The 17,282-nt window shown below is 38.8% G+C and overlaps 1 protein-coding gene across 2 annotated transcripts in view; it reads right to left on the bottom strand.

The window, feature by feature from the left end:
• Positions 1–498: 498 nt before the first annotated feature.
• RPAP2 (RNA polymerase II associated protein 2) overlaps positions 499–17,282 on the bottom strand; it is a 60,649-nt gene continuing 43,865 nt past the window's right edge. The window contains exons 12-13 of one of the 2 annotated variants that reach the window (XM_075182378.1): positions 5,673–5,766; positions 623–709 (exon numbers count right to left, since the gene is read on the bottom strand). In XM_075182378.1, coding sequence (XP_075038479.1) covers positions 5,676–5,766 — 91 coding nt within the window. In that variant the 3' untranslated portion in view covers positions 623–709; positions 5,673–5,675. Of the gene's footprint in view, positions 710–5,672; positions 5,767–17,282 lie in introns of both variants that reach the window. The other variant, XM_075182377.1, reaches the window with a different exon arrangement.

The raw sequence follows: 17,282 nt of genomic DNA on the forward strand, positions 1-17,282 counted from the left end.
GAAGCAGTCTTCTTTATGTTTGAGCCTTTATAAACCTGGAAGTGTGACTTGCTAACCTGCTTACAGATCCTACGCAACTGTCCATGTATGTGGTACACTTATCTGTCTGACTACAGCTAGACGACAGACATTCTGTACCAACCAGGTTTCTTGCTACCTACCATGATCTCCGATATTCCTTTGACTATGCTAACACTATTTGTTCTAGCTATGCCCACATGCAGGACATCTGCTCCAACCTGTCTGTGACCCAGAACTTCTGAATCCAAGCAGCCCACCATTAGATCAGTTTTTCTGCTGGAGCTTCATCTGGTGGATGTGATTCACAACATAGCACAAATCTGAACACTGCAGACCGAACTGCCAAATGTTTTGCATTTATACACAGATTTAATAGAGGACCATGTCATATGACTGTACATATAATTAAATATGTTATACTTAGGAAACACTTATTTTTATTAAAATAGACAAACACAACACACAAACCAGGTAGAAAGATTAAGGTTGTTTTATTGTGTTGTATGATATGTAGAGACATTATTACTTGTTAAATTAAGATAATGACAACGTATTACTGGCAAATTCGGTTTTCAGACAGTCCAGATCTTCACTCTGAAAGTGCAATTCTTCTAAGAGCTTGGAAATAAACTGAGTGTACAGTGGATTCTGCTGGGAGTCCTTGTGGAGAGGCATTGCTGGTAATAGCCTGAAAAAGACAGACAATATATATTAAACTTAGTGTTTATGCTCTTTATGCTGGAAGTATATCACACGGACATCCATTGTAACTTACAGCAATAGGTTACAACAATAAGGTGAGGTTTGGGGAAGTCTGTGTATGGAGGGGAGGTGTGCTTTATTATGTAGTATTGGCATTATTTATTAGGGGAGCAATGTCATTTTGTTGGCCAACTGCACCATTGCGGACCTAACTACCCCAAAAGACCACTGATATGATCAGAATTTACCAGATTTTGCTTGGGACAGTTGATAAAAGCAGTTGGTCGAAATGTAATTATGCAACAGGACAATGTTGACTCATCAAGGAACTAAGGCAAGAAATTGAGAAAGGTCTCTTACTTAAGTTTTCTGGACAAAACCATGTTACAATACAAGGGGTGCAAATTAGTTTATTATTTTGCACATAAGTTAAATACTGACTGTTTTTTCATGTAGCACACAAATATGTGATAGCTTATTTGTACACTGAAATTTAAAATTGATATTTGTGTGCTAAATGAAAAAACAGCCAGTATTTAACTTATGTGCAAAATAATAAACTAATTTGCACCCCTTGTATTGTAACATGGTTTTGTCCAGAAAACTTAAGTAAACTTACTCAATTTTTTGCTTAAGTTCCTTAATGAATCAGGCCCAATGATCCTAAGTACACAAACCTGCAACTCAATGGCTGTGAAATAAAAGGATCAAGGTGGGTGGTAGTCACTATTCTGCTACGAATATGACCTACACTGACATCTGTAACATCAAAATTTCAAAGACCAACAAGGCAACATGTCAGAAATACAGACTTTCCATCAAACACACACACACAACTTTTCCGACACGGCTTGAATAAATTGCGACTATAGAAAAGGCCGGCAGTTGAAATTAATGGCGCTTCAAAAGACAACACTGCAATTTCTGGTTTTAAAGCGGCAATGCCAGGACCCGCCTCAGTATCATCTATACCAGGCCTGGCCAACCGATGGCTCTCCAGGTGTTGTGAAACTACAAGTCCCAACCTACCCTGACAGCTATTGTATGGCTATCTACTGGCAAAGCATGCTGGGGCTTGTAGTTTCACAACTCCTAGAGAGCCACAGGTTAACCAGGTCTGGTCTATATGGTCGTCTTACAACTGCTCTAACAGTGCCTTAGCCAAACCTTTAAGATTGAGCCGCATGTATGACAGAGCAGCTGGATTGCCCAGTGTTTGGACAACTTACATTTCAGTTTCTTCCCATAACTCTCACAGCCATACGGCAGTATTAATATTGCATTATAAACCTCTGAAAACGCAACAGCACGGCCTACTGCCGGTGGGGTACCTTTGAGATAAGTCTCCTCAAAGCATGTAGAGAAGAAAGGCATAAAATTATGTCTAGCACAAATACCCTAAGCACAGTGTGAGTAAGAAGTGTTTGCATTCCAAGTATATACACTACCAGAGGTAATGGGTGAATTTGAGCGAAGAGAGAGTATTAATATAATATTTGCACTTTTAAATAACCTATGTAAACACAAATGAGATACAAACTGCATGCTGCCATTTACAGGTAAGAGTCAGTAAAGAATAATACACACAGCTCAGACCAAGCAAAATGTAATTGTTTAAGCCTAACAGAAAAAGTTGAAATAAATAATTAAAATCTGAGGATGCAATGGTTTTAAATCTCTACAGTGGCAAAGACAATCTGACTTCACATTGAGTTCAAAAACAATATTTTAGTGAACACTATTCTCCCAACAAGATTTCTGAAATGATTATTTCATCAACTTCACCAACAGCCGGCAGGCACATGAAATATGAATAGAAACTACTCCTGGGATGTAGTGGATCAATAACCACAGAGAACGAATCAGAACTTTACACTTTATCAGAGTGCGAGTGACTGCAGCAACTTTACAGTACAGTCATGGCCAAAAGTTTTGAGAATGACAAGTATTGGTTTTCACAAAGTTTGCTGCTTCAGTGTTTTTAGACCTTTTTGTCAGATGTTGCTCTGGTATACTGGAGTAAAATTACAAGCATTTCATAAGTGCCAAAGCCTTTTATTGACAATTACATTAAGTTTATGCAAAGAGTCAATATTTGCAGTGTTGACCCTTCCTTTTGAAGACCTCTACAATTTGCCCTGGCATGCTGTCAATCAACTTCCGGGCCACATAATTACTGATGGTCGCCCATTCTTGCCTAATCAATGCTTGGAGTTTGTCAGAGTTTGTGGGTTTTTGTTTGTCCACCTGCCTCTTGAGGACTGACCACAAGTTCTCAATGGGATTAAGGTCTGGGGAGTTTCCTGGCCCTAGACCCAAAATTTTGAATATTTTGATCCACAAGCCACTTCGTTATCACTTTTGCAAGGTGCTCTATCATGCTGGAAAAGGCATTGTTTGTCACCAAAAAGTTCTTGGATGGTTGGGTACCATTCTTTATTTATGACTGTGTTCTTAGGAAAAATTGTGAGTGAGCCCACTCCCTTGACTGTGAAGCAATCCCACACATGAATGGTGTCAGGATGCTTTACTGTTGGCATGACACAGGACTGATGGTAGCGCTCACTTTTTCTTCTCCGGACAAGTGTTTTTCCAGATGCCCCAAACAATCTGAAAGGGGATTCATCAGAGAAAATGACTTTACCCCAGTCCTCAGCAGTCCAATCCCTGTACCTTTTGCAGAATATCAATCTTTTCCTGATGTTTTTCCTGGAGAGTGGCTTTTTGCTGGCCTTCCTGACACCAGGCCATCTCCAAAAGTCTTCGCCTCATTGTGCGTGCAGATGCACTCACACCTGCCTACTACCATTCATGAGCAAACTCTGCACTGGTGGTGCTCCAATCCCGCAGCTGATCAACTTTAGGAGATGGTGCTGGCGCTTGCTGGATGTTCTTGGGTACCATGAAGCCTTCTTCATTGAATCTCTCTCTCCTTGAAGTTCTTGATGATCCGATAAATGGTTGATTTAGGTGCAATCTTACTAGCAGGAATATCCTTGCCTCTGAAGCCCTTTTGTGCAAAGCAATGATGACTGCATGTGTTTCCTTGCAGATAAGCATGGTTATCAGAGGAAGAACAATGATTTCAAGCACCACCCTCCTTTTAAAGCTTAACTCAATCAGCATCACAGAGTGATCTCCAGCCTTGTCCTTGTTAACACTCTCGCCCGTGTTAACGAGAGAATCACTGACCGGACGTCAGCTGGTCTTTTTGTGACAGGGCTGAAATGCAATGGAAATGTTTTTGGGATAAAGTTCATTGTCATGGGAAAGAGGGACTTCAAAATGAATTGCAATTCATCTGATCACTCTTCATGACATTCTGGAGTATATGCAAATTGCCATTGTAAAAAGTGAAGCAGCAGACTTTGTGAAAAATAATATTTGTGTCATTCTCAAAACTTTTGGCTATGACTGTACTTGGAGACACTGCAAACACACAAAGAACCAAAAATTATCACGTATAAATATAAAATCTCTCTTTAGCGATATAGGGCCTGATACATTAAGGAAGTTAAGCAAAAATTTAAGTACATTTTCATACTCAAGTTTTCTGGACAAAACCATGTTGCAAAGCAAAGGGTGCAAATCTGTTTATTATTTAACACATAAGAAAAATACAGTGTTTTTCATGTAGCACACAAATACTTGATAGCTTATTTGTACACTGAACTTTACAGTAGATCTAGGACATGCCCTTCCTCAATTATATATCTGCTATCACATTTTAAATTTACCTCCCCCTCCAATGCAACATGGTTTTGCCTTACTTGCTTACTTATGCTTAACTTTCCTTCTTGAAACAGGCCCATAATGCTCTTTACATGAACTTGATCAGACTAATGGAACCAGCAAGTCCCAAAACAATGTACTGAAAGGATCCTTTACGACCCCACACACACACTTTAATAATACACAACCATCCACTGTGTGTGATGCTGGCCACACAAGACATGATATTGGACAATTGGTCTCAATTAGCCATCATCATTTGGTGACTGACCAGATGACTGCTTTCAATTTGGGTGTGGTTGTCTCACCATTGTGCCAACAAATCCCATAAAACACAGTCACAGATAAAAAAAACAAAACCAACAACAGGCTTTCTACAATCTATGTGTACGTGTGACTTCCCTGCACTAGATACAGGATGTGAAACCACTGAGTAAAGTAAAGGTCTTCTCAGGTAGCTGTGTTGTATATAAATATCACTACAATGACCGATAGAAAAGGCAAAAATTAGGGATGATGGAGCCAACAAAAAGGGACTCGGCAGTGTGGCACAGTACAATATGAGGACTGGTAGTGGTAGGTTAGCTAGATACCTCCATTAGGTCATCTATGGAGTATATATAGATTATTGGTGTTGACTGAAGTGAGTGAGAACTGGAAATCTTAGTTATAGGGGTGAATTCAATTAGCCGAAGTGTCTCCAGAACGTTCGTGAAACACTTCAAAGTGGCGATTTGACACCACCGTAACTGCCGGCAATGTGCGACATCGCCGGCAATTGCCCCACAGTGTACATTTTTCTGCCATTACATATTTAAATAAATAAATGAGTTTCGAGTGGGCTGTGGCTTTGTGCAGATAACAATGCAGGTCTGACACTAATGTGAGCCCATTGCAATAACATAATAATAATAATAATAATACATATGTACATGGCTGTGCTAAGCAGACTACTAAGATCATCCCGTAATTTATAGCAATGTCAATATTACTAAGACTTAAGTCAAAGAAGCCATGATTTAGAGATAATTAAAATGAAACAATTAGCACCATTATTCTTTTATTATGATGGTGTTTTATTCACATAGCTGCAAACATAGGGAAACCGCAGAATGCTGAAGTCTGTAGATACCACAGAGCAAGAATACGGATACGATTAAAGATAAAACATTTCAGCTGATTGCTTAAAATATTAAGGAGGTAAACCTTGTGCTAACATTCTAGACTTCAAAGGTTGCGTTTCCAATTATATAACCACCAATGCTGTACTTGTGAAGACAGAATCTGATCAGGGAAGGCCATCCATTCAAACTTTCACCAGAAGGATGGAAGAGTCATAGAAAAAAAGATCAATACTTGGACAGTAGGGATAAATAAAAAATATTCAATACAGTTCAGCTGAATGGGGATTGTGCTTACAAAGCATTTCAACAATAGGAAAGGGATCAGGAAGAGTAGAGAGGAAGTGCTGGGGTGGTAAGATCACAGTGTGGTTAGGCCTGTACACTTGGAGACAAGGATATCAGAATTAAAAAGGGGAGCAGATGTAAGGCATCATTGCAGATCACACAGGAGATTGCAAACACTACTGGCACCAAGTTCTGACTCCCAGACAGATTTCTGCAACCACAACAAGTAAAATTACTGGAAAATGGCAGGAAAAAGAAACACAGCTACAAAACTTCTAACTGTAATATAGATTTCTCAATAAACTGACAAATTACATTGCAGCAAACGTATATTAGTTGTTATTCATTGTATACTACAGTCGCAAATGTATTACAAAATGCATATAATCTCTGCATGCTGACAAGGTATAGCAATACAGTTGCTGTATGTTGACTGGGTAGATAGATGGCAGAGTTATGAACTGTATATCATGCAGAGGTGTGTTTTGGACCACAATACAGTATCACAAGCAGACTAGTTTTCCAATCAGTCAGACATAATTTATAAGTAGCCCACAAGTGCTTTAAAGTCAGCACAATTTGCAATAAAACAACCAAATTGGAAGACAAGAATGCTTGTGTTCCGGTAGTTTTATAAAGGTATACAAAAAGAGAGAGCTCTGTTACACGCCAATGTGACATTGTACATGACTCGCTGCAACCCACTGTCTTCTCTTTTCAATCTCAGGAAGTCGCCCAGCAGTTTTTGTTAATAGCTTTTCAGAAAAAAAATTTGGCCTGCATAGGAAAAAGTTATCCCTCCCTTACCACAAATACACTAAACTGGCCACAAATATTACAACCTGATCATTCAACACATTTACCGAACTGTAGGTAGAACAAATGATATGAGAGTTACAAGCAATTCAATATTAATATACGGAGATGGACAAATCAATCCACTATTTCAGGGTTTCCCAAACCCAGTCCTCAGGGCTCCCCAACATTGCAGGTTTTCCGGATCACATGTGACATAATTAGGACCACCTGTGGATGTGTTACAATGTGTCAGTCAGTAATGAATACACCTGTGCTCCAGCAAGGAGATATGGAAAACCTGCACTGTTAGGGAGCCATGAGGACTGGGTTTGGGAAACCCTGTACTATATTATTGTCTTTGGCGTAAATAATATTTTCAAAAGCAAATCAGGTTGAAGGTGGACCAAATGTGTGTATCATAACTGTACAATGACCCTACAACCATCCTGCTTTGTGGTTGCACTACAAACTTCTGCCAAATTAAAATTATAATGTGTGGAAAGCAATCACCTTACTTCTGTGATGCCCAATTTAATTAAAAACAATTGTTCAATTTTCATAATATGTTTGTTCAGAAATGAAAAACAAAAAAATGCGTGTGGCTGGCTTTAGTGCTGTAAGGTTGTGAAACGGTTATTAATGTCATTACTTGCTATTTTATGTTACACTATTCCAGCATTTGAGATATAGAGGAACTAAGACAATGGAATGTAATTACATACACAGTTGCTCTAGTTTTACATAGATAAATCCACTCCAATCCACTGAGGTCTATTTAAGATGAAGCTGATAGGTGTATCACACTTTTCCTTATTATTAAGTGCAATATATTAGTGCCATAAATCTTACACAAATGATTTATTTGCATGCTTTAATGTGTTCGAGCCATCAAACAGTTGGTGAATAGTCCAGCTAGAGATAGTATAAATAGACTAGACCGCAATAAAATATTTATTGCATGTACGTATGGGTAATAACAACGACTGTCCGCTCAGCTGTCCAACATTTATTTTGTTTCTTTTTAAAGATGAATCTATAAGTTTAAGCTTGCAATGATTAAGAAAATACACTACTCTATCAGCTTTGAGAATAATAATTTAAAAATAAAAATAATTGGCAAGCTCAGCATGTTATTATGTGTATGGAGTTGTATTCCTACGGTCACTGACTATTAAATGCCAAAATGGTATGATGCAGCTGAATGATGGACATCATAATATATTTTGAAGGATTCAAATGTCATCTAGTGTCCGGGGGTTACATATTCGGACAATAGTGAGGCTGCACTTTCACCCTTTTTAGGACTATAAGAACTGACACATAAGCTGTAGTAAGTGACTCCGGCTCAATAAGTGCACTTAGTATTGACTGCTAGAACTGCAAGTTCAGAAATAAGCCACAAATTACCATTTTTCTTTTGGCCCGCAAGTTTCCCAGCAATACTAAAGAGGAAAATCGAGATACAATCAATTCTACCCATGGTCAACCGAACAAGCCCGGCCATCCTCAATCCCCTTTTGAGGTCCGAAAATTGTGACCGTCCCACCAAAAACTGTACTAGCTTGATGTTTGTGAAGCACCTCTATACCTTTGTACATAAGAGGAGATGACCATCCAGTAGACATGAGAGTACTGAAAACATACAAAACTACTCCGCATGATTTTCATCCTGTGAAACATCCTCAAAAGTGGCAGCAAAGATTTCAATGTAGTAAAACACAAAAAAAGGAGACATTTTTTATTTCATTTTATCTCTCCCACAACAAAAAATAAAAAACATGGATTGGAGGTTTGAAATTTTTTTTTTTTTATCTAGATAATAACTAACTTTAAGCTGCTAACACTTTGCAAATATCTCTGTAGCTTTAGATTAGTGGCTGTAACAGCAGAGAAATATCCCAAATGTGTTTGGGATACAGAGACCATTGTACTGCCTGAGGTAAAAAACAAAATGGTGGTCAGGATAACACTTAACAAAATAACCCCAATCCACATAACACTTGTATTTGTGTAATGTGTCTATTTGGAGTTAAAAAATATGGTCACTGAATTATTTGATTTGAAACCAAGAGAAAAAACACTATTGTAAGCAATTTAGTAATAATACCCTGTGCGGCCCCTCAAACCATCTGAGGAGACCATTTCACTGTGCCTCATTACAGGATTGCCCTTTGTGTGAAGTGATGCGTGAAGATGCATAAAACAGAAGATATAATGACATGTAACGTTTGTCTCTAGCACCAACCAGAGTTAATGATTTAATACAAGCATGCAAAAACAACAGACATGAAGAAAACAGGTGGAACAAATGTGTATTTTCCAAGGAAATCACAGTATTTGGGCCACAGCCGTTCACCCTGCACAGCAGAGAGGTGTGTGGCATATGGCAGATGCAGGATTGCCTCAGTTGTAGGAAGTTAAACTGCTTTGTAGTGAAAAACATGGTAGTTGCACATCTGTTCCGGATGACTAAATTCATATTTCAACAGTTTAAACACCCTCAGGTTACAGAAAGATTTTCAGAGCCTTAGCCAGGACAAGTCCCGTAAGCCATACTGTATACACTAAAACTTAAAACGCACCATGCGTGATTTACAATGATTTCTGGCCATGAGCGAGTGAACTATTAGAGAGAAACGATCACTTTCATTCACAGGTGATCAAAGAGATTTCATGATCTCCAATTTCTCCTAATCCTGTGATGAGCTGTCTTTTTTAAGGTGGAAGGTTACTCATATATTCCATTACGTGTGCCAACTGTAACCCAGGCAGCATTTTATAGGCCTAGGACCATACTGGTCATGGGCAGGAGAGAAACTGTGTTATGAGAAATGGACACTATATCAGGATAGTTTTATGGCTTACACACCAACAGTCTGGTATTTTCAACCCTGCAGGTGTTCTATTAAAGGCATCTTGTGCTAAAGTGCCTACAGGGATATCGTGTTACTTGATCTACAACTACCACATTAGGATCCTTCATTCAGCGATTGTTAGCAAAAAAATATCGTACAAGTTTCAATTTGTAACAAAACAAGTTGATCGTATCCAAGTGAGTTGTACTTCAGTTATACAGTCTATCATGGGCACCAAATATAGCGTGACATCAATACTCTGAAAACAAGGATGTTACAGCAGTTTTTATTTTACATGTATTCATGTTGCTTATGCATCATCATCACCATTTATTTATATAGCGCCACTAATTCCGCAGCGCTGTACAGAGAACTCACATCAGTCCCTGCCCCATTGGAGCTTACAGTCTACATTCCCTAACATACACACAGACAGAGAGAGACTAGGGTCAATTTTGATAACAGCCAATTAACCCACCAGTATGTTTTTGGAGTGTGGGTGGAAACCGGAGCACCCGGAGGAAACCCACGCAAACACGGTGAGAACATACAAACTCCACACAGATAAGGCCATGGTGGGGAATTGAACTCATAACCCCAGCGCTGAGAGGCAGAAATGCTAATCACTGAGCCACCGTGCTCAGTTGGTGACAAAATTATTGGCAAGACAGCAGCTAGGTCTCACTCCATCAGATGTCTTGCTTAGTGCAGTATGGTGGCTTAGTGGTTAGCACTTCTAACTCACAGCACCGGGGTCATGAGTTAGATTCCCGCCCATATCTGTATGGAGTTTGTATGTTCTCCCCATGTTTGTGTGGGGTTTTCTCCAGGTGCTCTGGTTTCCTCCCAAGCTCCAAAAATATACTAGTAGGCTAATTGGCTTCTATTAAAATTGACCTTAGCCTCTCTCGGTCAGTGTGGTAGTATATGTTGGGGACTTTGACTGTATGCTCCAATAGGGCAGGGACAGATGTGAGCGAGTTCTCTGTACAGCTCTACGGAATTAGTGGCTCTAAATAAATATCTGATGATGATGATTCACGGAATGGGTGTCTTCCAACATACAGTAAAATTGTTACTTTTGTTAGCAAAACATATAACTATGCATCGCACTCAATAATCTTGATGACCAGGTTTCTCAATATTTTTTCATTGCATTATATTTTTCTTTGCCGTTTTTGCTTGCCAGTCCGTACCAACTACCATACCTTCAGCTAGAGTCAAGGGGTGGTGTAGCAGGGAACGCACACCTGCTATCATTTTGATAAACACTATAAAATAAAGTATATGTGGAAATCTCACGTCTTATATGCTGTACTGCAAATGACCTTTCAAAGCGTGATATCTAATCATTCATCTAATTTCTAACCTTAGACTGACAACCCTTAAAAAAAAAAGTAATATATATGCGTAGCAAATAGAGACTATAAAACGTATACACATCCTCTCTTCAAAGCTTTTCTTTAATACAAATAAAAAAAACAGACACTAATGGATGACATAAGTATTTTAACACTCAGTTGAAGAAACTTTAGGCTGCAATTATTCTCATCCCCGCACTGCTATTTTCACACAATCAACTTTAAAATATTGCTCGAGTTCCATTGGGTTGGATGAGGACCATTGATGAACAGCAATATCTAATCATTCCACATATTTGTTGGGATTAAAGTATATTTATTTTGACTGGGCTACTCCTTTCTGCGTATTTGAGCCACTCTAATGTGGTTTTTGCTATATAGTCATTGTTCTGCTGAAATATAAATCGTCACAAAGTCCTAGATATCTTGCAAATTGCAGCAGGATTTCCTCCAAGATTTAATCTATATCTCGATCCATCAATTACGCCCTCGATTTTAACAAGCTTTCCAGTCCCTGAAGTAGAGAAGCATCCCAATAGCACTAAAGCTCCTACCTCCATGTCTTAACAGTATAATTATCTTGAGATGAAGCACAGTTTTAAGCTTGTGCCAAACAAAACGCAGCTCAGTGTTGAGGCTCATCTTGGTTTCAGATCATACAACCTTCCTCTACTTGGTAAGTGTACCTACCACATGCTTTCTGTTAAACTCTAGCTTAGATTTGATTACAGTTCTCTCCACCAGTTCTTTTTACTACGAACCTATAAAAGGGCAGATTTGTGAAGAGCTCAGGCTATTGTTGTCCCAAGGGCAAGTTCTCACATCTTTGAATTGGTAGACTGTAAGTATGTCAGTGTAGCCAATGAGCTCTTGGTGGTCTCGCTAACAAGTGCTCAGATGCCCAGTGTAGAATGGCCTGCTCTAGACAAAGTTAACATTAATACTGCCACAGTCTCTGCATCTCTTTATGATGACTCAACAGTGCTCGGCGGGACATGGAAAGTCCTATTATCATCACCATTTATTTATATAGCGCTGTACAGAGAACTCATTCACATCAGTCCCTGCCCCATTGGAGCTTACAGTCTAAATTCCTTAACATACACACACAGAGACTAGGGTAAATTTTAATAGCAGCCAATTAACCTACCAGTATGTTTTTGGAATGTGGGAGGAAACCGGAGCACCCAGAGGAAACCCACGCAAACATGGGGAGAACATACAAACTCCACACAGATAAGGCCATGGTTCGGGAATTGAACTCATGACCCCAGTGCTGTGAGGCAGAAGTGCTAACCACTTAGCCACCGTGCTGCCCATATATATATATATATCCATTATACATCCGTAACCTGGTTGGAGCTTTTCAATAACCTTTTCTTGGATTGTTTTCTTTAAAGGTCACGATGAAGCTTTTGCTTGGAAATATACTAACTGTGAGACCCCTTATAGACAGGTGTATTTATTTTGTATTCATTTTTAAATCAATTAACACATTTTAACTGACTACGATCAACCAATTATGTGACTTGTGGAGTCAGTTCAGCAGAAGGGATGAACATGTGTGTAATTAATAAGTGTCTGTTTTTTTTATTCGTAATGAATTTTAATAATTATTTTGAGGGTTTTTTATTAATTTAACACTACAGAGTATTTTGTGTTGATCAGAAGAAAGAATTCCCAAATAAATCTATTTTGATGCCATGATTTAAGAAAATAAATTGAAGTGTATACTTTTTTGTAGGCACTGTACTTACCCAGTCCCAGCTCACCCTAATGTTTGTAGCAATGTGGTAAAGAGAATACTTCCTTTTGTTATTTTTAATCTCAAGCACCTAAACCATTTGCAAAAATGTACTTAATACTCTGATCATGCCTAACAATACAAATGCAAACATTCTATGCTACAATCAAGTATACATTATATAGTTACCAAAACAAAAAAGGAAAAAACATAAAATTACTACAAATATTTATGATCTCCATGTTAACCAAATGTTTTGGCTTATTTATAAAATCTTATCTTATGATAACAGTTTGTAAACAGCTGCACAGGGTAATTTGCATAACGTATAATTTGTTTAAATAGATAAAAAGGATTGTGACCTCAAGATAAGATGCATTAAATTAGTTCAAAGTAAACAGAAACAGACTTATTTTTACAAACATAGATAATTATACATTTTAGTATGCTTGTAATAAAATAATTGAAGTGCAAGTTTATTTTTTTATTTTTCAATCAAATATGTCATGGAAGTTTTTAATTTATTATAATATAAAAATATTCATAATTTGATTTTTTTTTTTTTCCCCTCACAATGATCTGTAATTGAGAATGACTGCCGTCTATAAATTTTGGATAACACACAATTGGGTGGTTTAACATTCACATATGGTGCATTGCTCTGAATGACCTCAAAAAGTAGTGAGAGAGTTGGGGTCAGGAAGAGTCATCATCATCAATATATTTATATAGCGCCACTAATTCCGCAGCGCTGTACAGAGAACTCATTCACATCAGTCCCTGCCCCATTGGAGCTTACAATCTAAATCCCCTAACATTCACATACACACACAGAGAGAGACTAAGGGCAGTTTAATAGCAGCCAAAAAGCTACACCAAAAAGCTACCAGACTGGCCACACGCTGCAATATAGCTGCCGATATTGAGCAATTGACCCAAAATTAAATCATCAGTGGCTCAAAACTACGATGTTCGATAATAATCCCATCAAAACCAAGTTGATCATTTGTTGGGCATGTTAGTAATACATACACGTCTTTATCTATACTTTGCTCCATATAAGTTAGTAATACAGTAGAAAGGTGACTGTAGATGACTGCTACTAGCTGTGTGTGTGGTCAGTTTCTGACAGCGCCACATGTAGGGCAAAATTGTGCACTGATCCTGTCAGTTTCAGAATCTATCTCTGCATCGCCACCTTAAGAAGCTAAATTGTAAGGACCTGGCTAGGTGCACACTGAAGAATTTGCCGACCGCCGTGTTATCTCAAATGATTGTACCTACGACTGAAGGTCCGATCAGTCTGGCGATTCATGCATACACCCTGACACGATTTACCTTCAGATCTGTGCTCTTCATCTGGTCCTCCAGTCTTCACAAAATGACAGCACAATAGTCATTCATTATTGTCACATTCTCACACTGATTAAAACCGCCTTGTTATAGCTATCCACATGTCCTAACAAATTTCGTTAGCTCCTGTGACTCTGAAGCATAATATTCTGTCTCAGAACGAACAAATTAATTATTCCTTCCACAGAACGATCTACATTTATTCACCGGGACATTCATTGCTAACAACATCTGAAAAGAGCCCGACTCTGTAAACTCTATGGAGATTGTGAGCATGAGTACATACACACTGAATGATTGGTCGGTGATTGGTTGGAAAATATTAACCAGTACGACCAACCAAATGAAACGATGATCGGCACTTTGTACGACTTTATATCATCTTGTCACTATACACACTCACACAATATCTGACCAAATGGTTGGTTGTTGGATGATTGAAGGTTTTTCGTGCAATCATTGGGCCAGTGTGTACCTAACCTTACCTTGTGATTGGTCTAGTGCAGTGATGGGCAAACTTTTTCAGGAGCGGGCCAAATAAAAAAGAAACTTTAGGAGGGCCAATATAATTTATTAAAAAACTCAAATATCGAAATATATAATACAAATGTTTTGAATGGGACGGGAGGGTGTTATATAGCAGTGTTACCTCTATAAGTGCAGAGATCGTACAGACACAGCACTTATTTCAGTAGGTTGTTGCAGATCCGTCTTTCTGGTGAGCCACTAAATGACAACACAGCAGCCAATCGAAATCCGCCTTAGTATATGGCCCAGCCTATCCCTTCTCACATGACTTTCAGCCAATAGGGGGCGGGCAGGTGTTTGAGTGATTGACATACGAAGTGTCCTTTTAGGAAGGAGGATGAAGTGTAATGGAGGAAATAGCTGGGAAGGCATAAAAATGAAGGTTCTGACACACAGGGTCGGCCCTAATAATTTTATGCATATTTTAATGAAATTTTTCAAATTATATGGGCGGGCCGGATAGAACCTCTAAGTGGGCCGGCTCTGGCCCATGGGCCGTAGTTTGCCCATCACTGGTCTAGTGAATACATTTGCTATTCTCCCGCTGTGCTCCCTACCACAGTCTTAATCCAGCAGCTTTTGTGAAAACAATAAGATTGTTTGAACTGTGAAAATCCTAACTCAAGAATTGTATTTACATAAATATTTGGACATTTGGACTACAACACTCAGGGGTAGAGTTATCAAACCTTCTAAAAAGGAAGAGTGGAGGTCACTGCCCATAGCAACCAGATGCTAGCTATAATTTTCAAGTATGTACTAGATAAATGACAGGTAAAATATAACTGGTTACTATGGGCAACATCTCCACTTTTACTTTTTAGAAGGTTTAATAAATCTACCCCTCAAGCTTTCTAACACAGAATATATGGCTCTATGGTCTTTCACATACAATTATATTGTAATTGATCACAGTAATCATTTGGTACAAGTGTCTTTTCTTGATTAACTGCAATAACATTCTACACACTTCACATAAGTATTTCCTAAAATTCTTTAAACACAGGAGCACACACATTATCCATTCACATTTTCCCTAAACATTACTTGACCAAATTTCCACCAGGCACCAGTTCTGACACAATAATAAATACAATAGTAATATTGCGATTATTATTGGTGCAATAATCACACCTCACAATTATATGCAGTACATAAATGTTATAACAAGCAAACTGTGAAACAATAGTAACCATGACCACTGCTACTAGCAGACTGTAAAACAATAGTGGGACTAAATTTATACAAAAAATGCTGGCACTTTAAATTTGGCTATAAATATTATACCCAGCAGACTAAGGCCTGGTAGAAGTAGCTATTATAACAAAGCAAACCTTCTGCACTTCCCCACTAACATCGTATAAATTATTCTCCCACTTTACTGCCCTAAATAAGGAATTACACTTCCAAACAAGTCAGTAGTTTAACGCTTTAAAGATGTAAAAATAAATGGATTGTTGGGTGTCAATTAATCCGTGCTGTACTATGTAGGTTGTCTGGACAACACCAAGCCACTATAAGAACAAGACTACTTGGCTGCATACTGTATTCTCTCATTAGTTGGCCCTCGCTCAGCCTTCTGGGCAGAGGACGATTTTAGTGCCTAGAAGTATAGGAGTACACAGCACCCCCTCCATCCCCACTAAGGCTGGGTACACATTACAGTGTTTTCAGCCAATTATTGGGCCGATCAAATGATAAACGAGACCTTTATCGCATTAGTGTGTATGCTACAACGATGAACGATTATCGTCCAAAGCACATTGTATCGTTTCATTTGACTTTTAAACTGGACTATAAAATGTCATTCAGTGATGTTGTTCCAATCCTACAGTATGTATGCACTCAGGACCGACAGTGTCCATAGAGCATACTTGCCAACTCTCCCGAAAAGTCCGGGAGACTCCCGAAATTCGGGTCAGTCTCCCGGGCTCGCTGGCATTTCTCCCGCATCCCAGGTTTCACCGATGACGCGATTTTGGCCCCGCCCCCGCAACATGGTCGCGGGGCCAAAATGACGCAATTAGCCTCGCCCCGCCCCCTCCAGTCACGCCCCCTACTTGTTTCCGGGAGTTGGCAAGTATGCCTTAGAGCTCTATGGTGTGTGCAGAGTCACGATCTTTTCAGCCGATGGTTACGACAGATGAAGAGCACAGATCTGAAGGTAAATCGTGTATACTTGTTTAGCGTTTAGTGAGTACACATGAATCTGCATGCTGATCAGGATTTTTTCTCTTTTTAATCATTGGTAAAATAATTAAGGATATTACATTGGGTGAAACATTGTATAGTGTTTACCCAGCCACACACACACACACACAATATAATTTTCCTGGCTGCACAAAAACACTAGAGGATATATTCACTAAACTGCAGATTTGAAAAAGTGGAGATGTTGCCTATAGCAACCAATCAGATTCTAGCTGTCATTTTGTAGAATGTACTAAATAGATGATAACTAGAATCTGATTGGTTGCTATAGGCAACATCTCCACTTTTCAAACCCACAAGTATATACCCCCAATTGAGCAACATTAATATCAATGTAGGTTGCTGATGTACCCTGCTTACAAGCATTGCTACCAACATGAACTCACAATAAGGTCACTGCAACAATTGCATTCACCGTCCTAAACATGCGTCCTCCAGTTGCCCTGTAACTTTTCCCCCTCAGTTAGGTACAGTAGCTGCATTATCTGATTGTTCGTTGACACTGAGCCCATTATTAGGGACATCCAGGTAACAAAATGTATTTAGTCTAGAAAAGGTTTTCAAACAT

Source organism: Mixophyes fleayi, chromosome 8, assembly GCF_038048845.1.
Source record: "Mixophyes fleayi isolate aMixFle1 chromosome 8, aMixFle1.hap1, whole genome shotgun sequence".
Lineage (NCBI taxonomy): Eukaryota > Metazoa > Chordata > Amphibia > Anura > Limnodynastidae > Mixophyes > Mixophyes fleayi.